The 14,006-nt window shown below is 39.4% G+C and overlaps 2 protein-coding genes and 1 long non-coding RNA gene across 4 annotated transcripts in view; all 3 read right to left on the reverse strand.

Moving 5' to 3' along the window:
* The window catches only part of naprt (nicotinate phosphoribosyltransferase), a 35,071-nt gene extending 32,734 nt beyond the window's left edge, over window positions 1-2,337 (reverse strand). The window contains exon 1 of one of the 2 annotated variants that reach the window (XM_031574922.2): window positions 1,976-2,337. In XM_031574922.2, the coding sequence (XP_031430782.1) occupies window positions 1,976-2,222 (247 nt within the window). In that variant the 5' untranslated portion in view covers window positions 2,223-2,337. The remainder of the gene's footprint in view (window positions 1-1,975) is intronic. The other variant, XM_031574921.2, reaches the window with a different exon arrangement.
* Window positions 2,338-5,066: 2,729 nt separating this feature from the next.
* On the reverse strand, window positions 5,067-9,735 carry LOC105910292. Its single transcript, XR_004164479.2, has 4 exons — window positions 9,505-9,735; window positions 8,225-8,428; window positions 6,189-6,302; window positions 5,067-5,180 (listed from the first exon to the last, which is right to left on the reverse strand). It is a non-coding gene; the product is annotated as an uncharacterized LOC105910292 (long non-coding RNA).
* A 988-nt stretch (window positions 9,736-10,723) lies between these two features.
* LOC105910294 (sperm-associated antigen 17-like) lies at window positions 10,724-13,633 on the reverse strand. Its single transcript, XM_031574805.2, has 6 exons — window positions 13,616-13,633; window positions 13,318-13,447; window positions 12,310-12,449; window positions 11,234-11,404; window positions 11,023-11,111; window positions 10,724-10,931 (listed from the first exon to the last, which is right to left on the reverse strand). Exons 1-6 carry the CDS (start codon window positions 13,631-13,633, stop codon window positions 10,784-10,786), a joined length of 696 nt encoding a protein of 231 aa, XP_031430665.1. The 3' UTR covers window positions 10,724-10,783.
* Window positions 13,634-14,006: the final 373 nt, after the last annotated feature.

The raw sequence follows: 14,006 nt of genomic DNA on the forward strand, positions 1-14,006 counted from the left end.
GCATGACATGAGCCTTCTGGTGACCAGTAGCGAGGCATGTCGGTTTCAGTAGGGGAGGCCCATCACATCACCTTCATTGTCACTGTCAGCAAATCAACCTTTGACAATACGGTGCTAAACTTATGCAACAGCAAAACATTTCACAGCACGTGTGTAATCACTTTGCAACACGATAATTAGGTGTTTAATATGATAGTCAAATGGCAAACTAACAAAATCGTTTTGCAACAAAAAATCCAAGTTCACATCCATTGCTAACGGTGACAATGATCTCTGATTGGTAAGAAGACAGCGGCAGGTTGAAGTCCCTGTCCCGCCCACTGACAATTTACATGGATGCCAAACATTCCTGGGCCTCCTCTATACGCAAAACTGGCCATTTTGATCTCGTTCACAGTCCAGCCAGCACAGTATAACACTCAATGGTGATTGGCTAATTTTTCTTACAAAAATTAAAATTAAGAAATTAAAAGCAAGAGACGGCAAGTGGGCGTGAACCAAGTCTGGCATCCCTTGGCGGCCTGAAATAGGCCACTGTTCAGCGAGAAACCTACAACGACATGACATTAAAAAGCTTTCCTGTTACCATAATCACCAATGAAATATAAGGTAGGCCACTTGATTGAAATGTGAATATAATGACATGCCAGAGGGGGGCTGGTGAAGGGGCTCCTCAGTGTGGTTGAGTCATGGGCAGAAGGACAGAGGCCATGAATCATTGTAATGTGTTCTTACAATGTTTTTATTCTGAATAACCTGGTAATAGAACTGTTGTATAAAAACAATGACACTCGTGTTCCTGAGGGTTGGTAAAGGATATCCCCACAGCTGTGATTACCTGCGGTAACCACAGATATGCAGATCGACATACACAGTTTTCCATCACTTGAAAACTTTCTTTGGCACGCGCGTGCAAATTGTCCCTGTCAGATGTGTCACCTCCTCAGCACACAACACGCCACAGGGGCGGAATAGGTCACTTCTGCCGCCAAACTAGGGTGCCAAGATTGATGTGATGCTGACATTGCTGTCAGTAGAGCATTTTTCAACCAACAGGGAATGGTTCCTTGAACTGGTTCCGTTCAGGATTCTTTGAACCTTGGTGCCCTCTAGCAAACCAGCCCACGTTTCCACCAGTTTTGAGTGGAACCCTTATAATCAAGGTAGCAAAATGTCTGAATGCATTGATTACCTGCAAGCCTTTGCTTGTGTTTTGCTTCCTCTCCAGAATGACACTGAGGTCACGCTTCACACTGGAAAAACCAGCTCACACTAGAAAAACCAGTTCCAGCTGCTTTCAAGTTCCAAACCCATTTATTTTTGGTTCTCTGTTGGTGGAAAGGGGGTATTTGAAGAGCTTTAGGTTAAATATTTAATACTAAATGATTCACCTAAATAAACGCCATGGACTCTATAAGCTTGAGACAGGGCGGACCTTGAGGTCAAGTTTAAAATGACAAATGCTCTAAATTACAGACTCAGACTTTCTTTGTGCATACATCTTTCAGATGTGTTTGTGTTTCAAAAATGCAATGGTGTATGCATTATGTTTTCCTTATAGATAGGGAGCAGAATGTTACAGTATATGGGCCGTTTTAAACCATAATTTCTTAAAATTGGGTCCACAGATTTAGTTTATTCTTTGTGTATACTTCTTTCAGTTGTGGTAGTGTGAACCAAAGAATAGTTGGATAGCGTTACACCCCTCATAAGAAGGCCCAGACAGTTGATATGTTTTGTAGATGCTTACAGCCATTTTAAAGCCACGTGGATGACATGAACGACCCTTTGTACATCATTAGGCCTACCTCTTTGAAGAGAAGGAGGAGCTCAATTGACACCGGCACTGACGCTCAACTTACATATAGCATAGTATTACAGTGAAGTACGGGACGGTCAGCTACAAAGTCTACAGCATAGGATGATGATGGAGAACCAATACTTTTAGAGTGATTGTCAAGTAATGACACTTTACCTTCCTCGGAGAAGCGAAAGTTTCGCAGGAACAACAGGCAGTCGGTCAGTCCCGCAAAAAGCGAGAAACCTCCGCGGAATGGATTGTCTCGGAAGAACAACTCAAAAACAGCATGCTCGTTGTGTCGCCCTGCGCGCCAGTAGGCGTAAGCCATGGTAAACTGATATAAATCAGTCAGTATCGGTGGAACACGCGAGCGCACCGACTCTTCCATGGCAAGATATGCTTGGTTTCCCGACGCGGCCATGCTTTCAAACTGATTGCTGTTTCGTAAATGCCCCTCCTCTTTTCACCCGCTGTCCAAAGGCAAAGAGCAAGGGAGTGTCCTTTCTAAACTAGCCCCAACACTCTCTCTCTACCCACTTCAATGTCGAAGGTTCGCCACATTAAGTGCTATCTCCAATTTGCGGGGGAAGTAGGTTATAAAATCCTCCAACAGCTTCCATGTAGCCCTCGCGAGCATGTGCAACAGTTGTTGCGTGTCCTTGCAGCACCTGAACTCTGCCTGACACTTGTTTGTGTTTGTGACACATGGCCACATTTGTTAAATTAGAGTCATTTACGTAACTGATATTAGCAGCAAAACACTGAAGATCGAAAATAAATAGACCTACATAATACATTCAAATAAAACATGAAATTAAGCTCCACTCACACATAATGAAAGGAGTATAGAGGAAAGAAATCCTGTTTCCCAGGGTCTCCAAAATGTTTATATTTGTAATGTTTTCCCAGATAGCAACAATATATCGCTACACTAGTGGACTTTGGCCGGACTAGTCTTACTGAGTGTGGATATTAAGAAAATGACAAAATGTTAGCAATTCCTGGAATTTTGAAATCATATCCCTGGTAAAGTCTAAAGTCTGGTAAATGACTCAATCAATTCGGTCAATTAAAGACTTAGTTACGCACTGTTAACATTAACATTAATATATACATATTGGGCTATATAACATGAGCTTAGGCTGGGACATTGGAACGTGCACTTAAATCACTCATTTCCACACCACCTACATGTCTTTCTGAATAGGCCAAGCACATGTGTTGTTTGATTCATTTACTTGATTGCTGGGTATGTAATACATAGATGCTTTAATTTACAAAACAAATGTGATGTGATATCTGTGATACGCACCTGTTTTCATTTGAGACTATGCATCAAACATTTTTCTCCCCTTGCTTTCATTTTCCAAATCAAAGCCTGGTTTATGTTTTCCATGGATTTTAATGACTTTGCCAGGGTGTGACCAAGTTTTCTTCTATTTTAAACAAATCATATCTCTTTCGTGAGCGTCTTCATTCCGAAGTTAAGCGCTCTGGGCGTGATGGGAGCGTTTAGGGGGAAATATGTGTAACTGAAATGTGCATAACTGATGGCACGCAAAAAAAGGACTTGCATGTGTATGGGAGAATACGGCCATAAGTGCACGGTGTTGCCCAGGGCAACAGACAGGAAAACACATTTATTTACAAATGAATGATGACAATCACAGTAAAGCATGTCAAATATGCTTTAGAAAACATTCAGGCAGGTTTCCATGATTTTTTATTTACAATAAATAAAATAATGCATTTCATCTTACCCTAACACCACAAGGTGTAACTTCCTGAAAGGCTCCAGCACATCTAGTCCAGCATTAGATTGTTTTATGACATGTCTCCAAAACATATATTTTGAAAAGATGAAAAAAGGGCCGAAACGCCCTCAAATATAGTGTGTTTCCCCGGGTACCTTTTGTAGTATAAGTCTAGCAAGGTTGTAGGTGAATATCCAGCTTACTTTGTCCAGATTTGTGTCAGATCTTCTACTTTAAAGAATGTTGACGATAATTCTCCAAATCCTCTGGTGCTTGGACCCTGTGATTATCACGTGTGACTGTACTTTATGTTGTGTATGTGGTATGTTCTGTCAAGCTATGAACAATGAACAGGACATTTTGCACTGTTTTACCAGTATTGTACCTTTTATATGCCACAGCTTAAAGCAGACACTTTAGTCCAAAGCGACGTTCAGACAACCTGCAACATTTGGGAATCGAACCCTGGTCAACCACTTGCAAAGCGGTGATGCTCTGAAACTCAGAACCTCTGGTTGTAAAACCTCCCAAGAGCAGAGGTCATAAGCGTCCTGACCCAAACCAGCTTTCTCTAAAAATGTGGAACTATCTTTAATTCCAACTAATAACTAAATTCCTCATTATCTGTCTGCTCACTTCCCCACTGGATAGCGACTGGATCTTCCATGCCAGGTGACCTCATATCTCCCCCAGGAGCCTCTCACTTTATTTCCACATGTTTGATCTTGTATACCCTCACTCCAAATATGGGCACAGGCAACAAAAGAGACCAACACCAAAATGATGGCAATCAGAATTAACATACCCTTACACAAATCTACCCACCCACTCTGTCTGAAGTACATTTTCGACACTGAGACCTTCAACACCATTGAGGATATCAAGATGAAATTCTCTACTGAGACTAACTTTCACCTGTACAATCAATCTGAATCTACAGATTTAATCTTCAACCATTTATACTGATAATGACATGCCAGGTTGGGGTTCATGCAACACCGCCCCCCCCCCCCCCCCCCCCCCCAATTCAATGTACCATTGTAGTAATCATTTCTTTAACCTACAATAAATATTGGTGTGCATTGTATTAAGTAACTACATGTTTTTCATGTAGCCAAAATACTTTACCAATTTATTTCAATTTGGAGTCTTGATAGGTTCATGTAACTCTTATCCGTTCAATTGAGTTTAAATATCCAAAGTTTTAGTTTTAGTCTGAAGATCAGAGAATTGAGAACATTGGATTGGTGTTGGGTTCCAATATATTAAACATTTTTGTGATATAGAATCCAGAGTTCTGCTTAGGTGATGATGAAGTGCTGCCTGATAGGCTTGTTGTCTTGAGGTGATGTTTGGAACCTGTTAGAAGTAGGCATACATTATTCATTCAATTACTCATGGGCAAACCTAATCTGATGAGTTACAGGAAGACATACAAAGCAGAAAAGAAGAGATAGGTATTCAAATACCCTCTTCACATACCTCTTTCACCAAACCATTGTAAGTATGTATTTCTTATTTCAATTCTCTTTATTTAATGTATGACAGCTTAGTTATCCAATATTTCAGTCTAGGGATCCGTGGATATTCCAAACTCTTCAGTGCCCCACTGCAATATTATCTATCTGAAAGGTAAAGGACAAACATGATCATAATCTCCTCAATGTATGCCTCTGGGACAGCACGTTCAAACACATGGGTAAGAAGTACTTCTCTTATCTGAAGAAATTCACAGTATTGTAGCATTTAGCCAGATTTTAAAATAATAGGTTGTGCCTTCTTCCTGAGCCAACTGACTGTGTTGACTGTAAACCTTGTTATATACAGTTACAAGTCTTTTATTGTCAGATGCACAGAATGACACAGGGTCAGACTGGGCACTGAAATTCTTAGGACAAGGCACCGCACAACAATCTACCATAACATAACATAACATAACATAATATAACATAACATGACATACACATAATTTACACGTGTTAAACATATAATAACCTATACATATAATGATAACATGTAATAACCCTACTAAATATAAAAGATAAATATACAATACAGTATGCTAAACTTATAATAACCTATACATATAATACTAACATATATACATATAACATATAATACACATATAATAACCTATGCTAACCTAGTAAACCTATACTAACCTACAGACAAATCCAGTGTGGGAGTTACAGGTAGTGCAATATTACTGATAGTGCAAACAGTAATTGAAAGTGGCAGTGTATGTAAGTGACGAGTGCAAAAGTGGCGATAGTGTATCAATGTCCATTTAGCAGCCAGATGGCCCTCGGGAAGAAGCTGTTCTCCAGTCTGCGGGTACGAGACCGGATGCTACGGTACCGCCTGGCAGAAAGCAGCGGGGTGAAAAGTCTCAAGGCTGGATGGTAGCAGAGGGTGGTGACCAAGGCTGCCAATGATTTTAGTTGCTAACAACAGTAGCTAATCAGGTTTCCAGCAGGGAATCCACCCTATGTTCCCTGGTTTCAATGTTCCCCAATTGTGTATGACTTAAATATGACACAATACACACACTTTGACACTAATAAACAAATAGCTAGCCACATTTTTGGTCTACAACATGCACTGAGTTGAGGCTGTTGGATGCTCTAACTTACCAGCAACAGCTGCAAAAGGTTACAGGCATCCTGCTGCTCATCTGGTGATCGGAATTCCAACGGCCGAATATCTTCACACAGCCTCTCTCTACTCAACAGCTGCCTTGAGTACTTCTACAGAATATGACACACACACATACACACAAGACATTTTTCCATCTGTAATATATTAACATCTATTACAGGGATGATCAGTCTGGGCATCTTGAAAGCTCAGACATGCTATGTGTAGGTGAAACCGGGGTTGTTACATTAGTTTAATTAAATCAGTCTCATAAAATTTAATAATCATTACATTTAGTATTTAATATTTTATAATTAGCTCTAGTTGTACCACTATGCTACAGTCTAAGTATGGTATTACAATACTAACGTACTACAATTTTACTACAAAGTCTATAACACTTCATGAAACAACCAGATAAGTGAAGGCAATTTGAGTACTTGGTTGGCAGAAAATGGCTTTCAGTGGAATATTGGAACAACAACAGACAAGACAATTGTTTAAGTCTAACTAAACAATTTATTAAAAGTGACAAACAGTAATTAATGGCTAATACTAATCAGGTATAATCACATAAGCAATTGAGTATAACAATGAAACAAGGCACAAAGTGGAGTTGGGAAGTTGTCTGTTCAGGAATACAGAGGAGGGGGCATGAGAGCCTCCTCGTCTGTGTGTGTGTGTGTGTGTGTGTGTGCAGGTATGCGCAGTTACGCGCTAAGTGGAGAAAGGGGGAGTGAGAGGGAAGCTATGCGCAAGCGCCCAGGCGATAGATGTTATGTGCGTGAGAAATAGTGCGCATACGTCTGTGTTAGACGCCAACTAGATTGGTGATGGTCAACGAATGCGAGTGCAGGTCCGAAGGCCAGATTTGCCTGTTTTAGGCGGCAATTTAAGTGGGGGCTGGGCACAGAATACAATGAGTACCCTAGACAATGGATTCTTACCTCGAGGGTAGAATCCAGGCTATAGGCCTTTAACTCAATACAATATATTTAAACAGCACTGAAATCGCGATGTGTAGGTGTATATGTTCAAATGGTGATTGAGGGAGTTAGAGAGAGAGATGGTGCATGCACGATCTAACAAATTAGCAAAGTAAAAGAAAGCAAGAAAATGTCACGTTCACAGACCGTGCAAACTGTGAATTGCAGATTGCGCATTTAAATCATAAATGAAATAAAACAACAATACTTTCACACATGGATTAAACACACATATAAGACTAATTTCTGCCCAGATGTCAGCCTTACTTGATTAACGCCCTTGCTTAGCGATAAACGGTGTTTTGGAATGATACATTAATAAATACTAATGTATGTACTTATTACAGAGATGTTTGTGAAAGACATTTTGAAAGTTTACAGTACCCTGTGTGGTTATACTTTTAATTGAGATCGCTTAATAACATAATGTTAGTTTTAATCAAGGATGAACACAATTTCATCATACATGATGCATCATAGCTTTTTGCACGCTGGTAGGGACCCATGTTGTGCAGTAAGTACCCTTTTTGTTTTTTTGCCCCTGTCCTTCAAAGAGCCTAAGTCTGCCACTGACGGCCATAATATCCACTTGTTCCACTGACTTGTGGTACCATTAGGAAGAGGTGGAAGTAACCCAACATAACTTTAATATGTGTACATTTTGTAAATATCTCCTTTCTAGTTGAGGAAACCTTGTTTCTTATACGTATACTACCTAATACTACCTTATTCAAACTTTGAATGTGGTTTACAAGTGACTGCTTAGGCTGTGTCAGCTAGCTAGCTAGTCTGGTAGGTCTCTCACAGTGACCGATAGAGCAAGATATCACTGTCTGTAGCGTATGCAGAATGTGTCCAAGGTGTGAGAACACAACTAATGGCCCAATAGGAAGAATGTGTCGTAGTCCAAATGCATCCGTAAATGGTACCATTCCTTGAGTTTCCTGAACCTGGTAAACTCATCACAATGGACTGGATACTCGAGGAGAGCAGTGATATAGAACAGGAAAGAAACACACATTAGACTAGCAGGGACCATGTCCTACCATGAAGTATTCTGGAAGTCTGTCCTCCAGTGACCTTGGCGCTGGCCACGTGTCCTCAGGCGTGGTGTGATCAGATGTGATCTGGATGAGCTGGCGGACCAGCAGCACCTCTGGACAGCTAAGCACTGGAAGGATGGCTGGGAGTACAGGCCAAGGGTCTTCACTCCCGCTCAGACTTCCAAATGATGGACCAATGGTCTTTTTCTACGATGAAGCCAATACATTGTTTTAAATAGTTTTCATACATTTTTGTACAAACATGCATACATTTGTATATATATACACAACATACGTTTAGATATACATTTCTGTTGCACTGTTTTGGTCGTTGTTTACACAGTGCCTTGCAAAAGTATTCACCTCCCCTGGATGACATATGTATTAATAATGTTTCCAATAATGTATGTGTCTACCAACATTAAAAATGAAAATATATAAATAAACTTAAATATACTTCTTACATAAGCATTCAAACCCCTGTGCCTTTGAGTTCCAAATGTAAACAGACAACTTACTGATCTATAAGTGGCTAAAGTAAAGATATCATTTTGGATATAAAAGTCACTCTAATGGTCATGAGAGGTTGTGAAAACACAGGCACTGCAAGAAAAGTGATGTATCCGGAAATATCTGGATTAAGTAAATGTCCACTATATCAGCTGTTTGTCAGGAGTATTCGGATGCCTGCAGAATTCTGTTAAGCAGACCTGTATACACCCGAAAACCTCTGAATACTGCTGTTAGGCGAAAAGTAATAATAATAATAATAATAATAATAACAATAATAATAACAATAATAATAATAATAATAATAACAATAATAAAAGTAATAAGTCAATGGGAAAAATGAGTAGAATTGTATAACCCTCTACCACTATGCAGTGTAGTTCCCACAGATACTCTCTCCTAGTATGACGTAAGCCCACAGTTATGGAAGGCCTACTGAGTACACAAACTTTGGCTCTTTCCTTTATTTTAAGCATCTGCCATTTAAAATGTTAACATTTATGAGTCTTTGGCTGAGCAGTCCGTTGAGATAATTAAGTCAGTTGTCACATGAAGTTCAGACAACGTCCCTCACATACCTTCACTAGGTAAATGTTTACACTACAAGCATACATAGCAACCAAATTCAGATACTTCACTAGCTAGCTACCTCTATGTAATACCAGAAGTACAGTAAATCTGTGCTAAGAAGTCAAACAGAATCTGAAATGACGTCACAGAAAAAGTGTTGACAACTGTTATAACTGGTACAAAGAACATGTAACTTGCTCGACCTCATCAGCGGGGAAATTGTCCCAATTTCTGCATTTCAGGTGTGGAGAGATGATATCCTTGTTTTGCTTCTGATCAAGACACTTATTCACTTGACTTGGCTTCAGCAATGTTATCTCCTTGGCTCCTGGAAGGAGAGAAACATTTTGAACACTAAATGTATAATGTTACTTGATTACTTGATGTTACTGATATGAAGTTGGATACTGCTGACAGACACGTCATTTCAATACACTGCAAGTTAGGACTTTTTTTTACACCTTGTTGTCTTGAATTCAGCATCTAGACTTCCCCATGTAGACCTTAGGTCTCAGAGACACACTTTGGGGACCTTACTGAGCAATTGATAATCACTTCATTTAAGTAAAGTTATATCGCACCTGTGCAACCCTGAAAATGGCCAGTACACTGACCAATGAACTTGGGTCTGAAGTGAGACATATGTCACACAATTAGAAATACATTTTCATTTTCATTAAAAACCTATCCAATGATGTGTATCTTTGTTGAATATAATACATGCAACATTTCATTTTTTTTTCCTTGAGCTTTATTTGGAATCCACGTTTTCACTCATTAATGCACTATTTGGTGAATCAGCCATTTTGTAGTGGTCTTCAAATTCTTAAATGTAAATTGTATTCTCTATATAGTACACTATATCTATATAAAGACTATATATCGTTTCTCAAGTATACCACAGTGTAATGCAAGGCGAATTAACTGAATAAGACATTTGCTAGTTTATCTTTGTCATCAGCTGATGCCTGAAACATGTATATTATGTTAAGCTATGTCTGAGAACACTTAATTACTTATTAAACTTCCTATAGCTAGCTAAATTAACATAAAAGAAATCAAGAAAACAATCTGAATGCATGATGAAATGAATGCCACATTAAGCTTTTGAAGAACATGCTCAATATCCACTGCATCTAAGCTAAATATCACATGTGTTAACTTTTTTACTGGAGGTAAGCAATTTAGCATTGCTACAATGTTAATTTGCTGACATAGAACCTTTTGGAATGTAGTGTCTGATATCGGTCAGTGCTTTTCCATCTGAACTAAAGTGAACTAAATAGATGTTTCTATGTAGAACCTAGAGGGGACATTCCAGACACATTTCCCCCTTGTTTATTACATAATGCATAATCAGGCTACGTAAGCATGATCAAGCAGCATGATGGGTGAGGAGTCATGTTTAATGTACTGTCATACTGGTGAAGGCCAACAGGGGTTCATGTATCTGAATTCTTTGAATGTTCTATGGTAGTGTTGTCATAGCCTGAACCTGCCTGTGTATTGCGGGATGAGTTCTTTCAGAACAGCGATGGCAGGGTTGGCGTACGCCTCCGACAGCAGCTCCTCAAGAGTCTGAGAGCTCAGCAGCTCCAACCCAGAGCCATCTCCACGTGCCACAAAGAACCTGAAATGACACTTTCAGATGTAACTTAAACTCACCGGATGCATAGATGCTTATTTATAGAACATCTAAGAGGGCCATTTGTGCAACTCACCTGGGTATGTGTGCTGTTGTCAGGCAGTCTTTTCTATTGTTCTCTTCCACAGTAACAGCAGTCACGGATGTCTGACCATCAGCTTTTACCTGCAAACATTCAGAACACATAAGATGACTCGGCTAAATGACCACAATAAATAAGGACAGCCTTAATGGACACTTATCAAAGCAATTACACAGCTCAGGTCATAGTAGTTTGTCCAACTCACCTGAAATAGGTTTCCTGCATCGTCAGTGACATGACACAAAATATCTGCGGAGGTGGACATCACGTAACTGCTCGGCTCCAGGTTTTGGGCTGTGGTCCCCCTGTGTTGAGATGTGTAGATGGCCTGGCCTTCGTCATTAATGGAAAGCACCCCAGAACTGAAGGGCATGATCTAAAGAACAGAAGTTATTACATGAGTTCAAGGGGAGTATTTTAACAAAGTGAAACTATCAAACATAACAAGGACAAGAAGAAATACACATGCTTTTTCCTTGTCATGGTGGTTACAGGTAGAAGATCGAGGGGGTATTCATAGCGAGGGAGACGGTGCTAGAAAAATAGAGTCAGATAGATGGATAGATAAGATTGTGGGATGAGGATGGGACAGGAGATTCTGATTGAACTACCTCTCATATCTCCTGAGATACCATCATACTACCTCTCGTTTTGAGGGAAGCACAGCTCTATCCTCGATGCTGCCAGTCATGGTTATAGTAGTGGTTATGGTTATGGTTATGTTTAGCAGATGCTTTTGTCCAAAGAAATTTTAAAAACATGAAAAACAGACACTAGAAAACTTTTAAATATAAAAACATGAAAAACAGACACTAGAAAACCGATAAATATAAAAAAAAACATGAAAAACAGACACTAGAAAACCGATAAATATAAAAACATGAAAAACAGACACTAGAAAACCGATAAATATAAAAAAACATGAAAAACAGACACTAGAAAACCGATAAATATAAAAACATAAAAAACAGACACTAGAAAACCGATAAATATAAAAAAACATGAAAAACATTAATGGCAGGAACTTGCTCAGTAAAGAAAGTTGAAAAGCCATCAGCGGAGGGCAAGGTGACTGATGGCGGAGGTAGCTTAGATGCAACCAGAGTGGAGAACTCATTGCTTGAGAGACTTCTGAAGTTATAACAAAACCTCACCCATCTCCAACAACAGTGCACTGTATAATATACAAAACCTCACCCATCTCCAACAACAGTACACTGTATAATATACAAAACTGAATCAACTTTGGTCATACGCTTTTACTTTGACTTTTTTGCTCACCTGATAAGACCCACTGGAGCTGGCAATGATGGCTGTTCCATCTCCAAACAGCAGGTGGCAGTCGCCGTCATCACCCATAAGCACAGTGGGAAAGCCTATTTGCTTTACCATCACCCATCTCCTCATTCGGCATGGCATGTCTGGAAAATAGTGTGTCACAATTTGTGCTGAGACTGTACACATGTAAGATGCACTTTAAATGAGAGGATGTAACCACAATACAACATAATGAAATCAATTGTCTATTAGAACTATAATTCAATTCAATATTATTTTATATAATGCCAAAACAATCAAATTGTCTGAAGGCGCTTTACAGAGGTTGGAGCCGGGGGTTAGAGCCGGGGGTGGGGTGGGGGGTGTGGGGTGGGGTGGGGTGGGGTGTGGGGTGGGGTGTGGGGTGGTATGGGGGGTGTGGGCTTGTGGGAGGGGAGGGGAGGGGAAACAATCAGAAACATGGCAGTTGAAATCACACACACACGTATCAGGATGAGCATGCTAGCATACATGTGGTAAATGTACACAATACATACAAACATTACATGATACATATAAACATGACATGATACATATACATGATACATACAAATAGATAGAGGATTCGGTGGGGAGAGAGCATTAAAGTATTGCAGGAGAGCTTAGTGGGTATACAATGTGCTGTTAAGGTTACTATTCCAAGGATAAATAGTCACGGGACAGATTTTAGGAGTGCACCAGGAGTGTTTTGGGAGTGTTCCAGAGGTAGTTATACTGCATCCCCAAAGGGCTATCAGGTCAATATGGCCCCTGATCTTCATCTACATTGTAAATATTGGTAAAGAGTTGAAAGATTGTTTTTACATAAAAAGTTTGTACCTATTCATTCATTTATTGACCAAATGATCCAAACTCAAACGACCTTACTGTGAAAAGTATGCAAACAGGTGAGAGTCTGAACTAAAGTAACTTCAAGCAAACTTTCCTGGCCGCTGTTGCAGTTTTGAACAATTGAAGCTTGTTTCTGTTCACCTTCATGCACTTGGCCTTCTTTGGCCTCCTGATAGAACGTCGTGATGCAGGTTCCATCTGCATGTTCCACCACCTTAGACCCGCTGGCCTCCTGCACGGAGATGACGCCATCTTCTCTTACAATCACAACCTACAGGGATATTGACATGAAATCATTATATCATAGTTATGGATTCAAATAATTCAAATGAATGTACTGATAAATATATATATATATTATCTTATTAAATCTATAAAATCTATAATAGCCCAGCCCAGATGGTTAAATGGTACAGATGGCTTTTAATAAATCTATTACCATGAACTGTAAAGGCATGCATGTCAAGATGTTTGAAGATGGCCTTGTAGCTTTTATGAATTTCTATGTTTCATTTTTATGTTTATGTTCATGTTCAATCTTATTTTTCTGATAACCTCAGTGTTATTTCTTCATCATTGCTTTATTCATTAAAATCATTCTAATTCCGCTGCAAACGAAAACTATGCTACCAAAATTGAACATTATTCTAGCATTACTTTACATTATTGGCTTTACATTACATTACATACATTATTATAAACCTAGTTTCTTTTTGAGTCTTTGTTTCAATTTAGAGGGCCTTCAAAAACAAACATGGAAAAGGCCTTCAACAGAGAAACAACGTGTGTGGTGTACAGTAATTAACAAACTAAAACTACTTGCACCTTTA

The sequence above is a fragment of the Clupea harengus genome, chromosome 10, assembly GCF_900700415.2.
Source record: "Clupea harengus chromosome 10, Ch_v2.0.2, whole genome shotgun sequence".
Lineage (NCBI taxonomy): Eukaryota > Metazoa > Chordata > Actinopteri > Clupeiformes > Clupeidae > Clupea > Clupea harengus.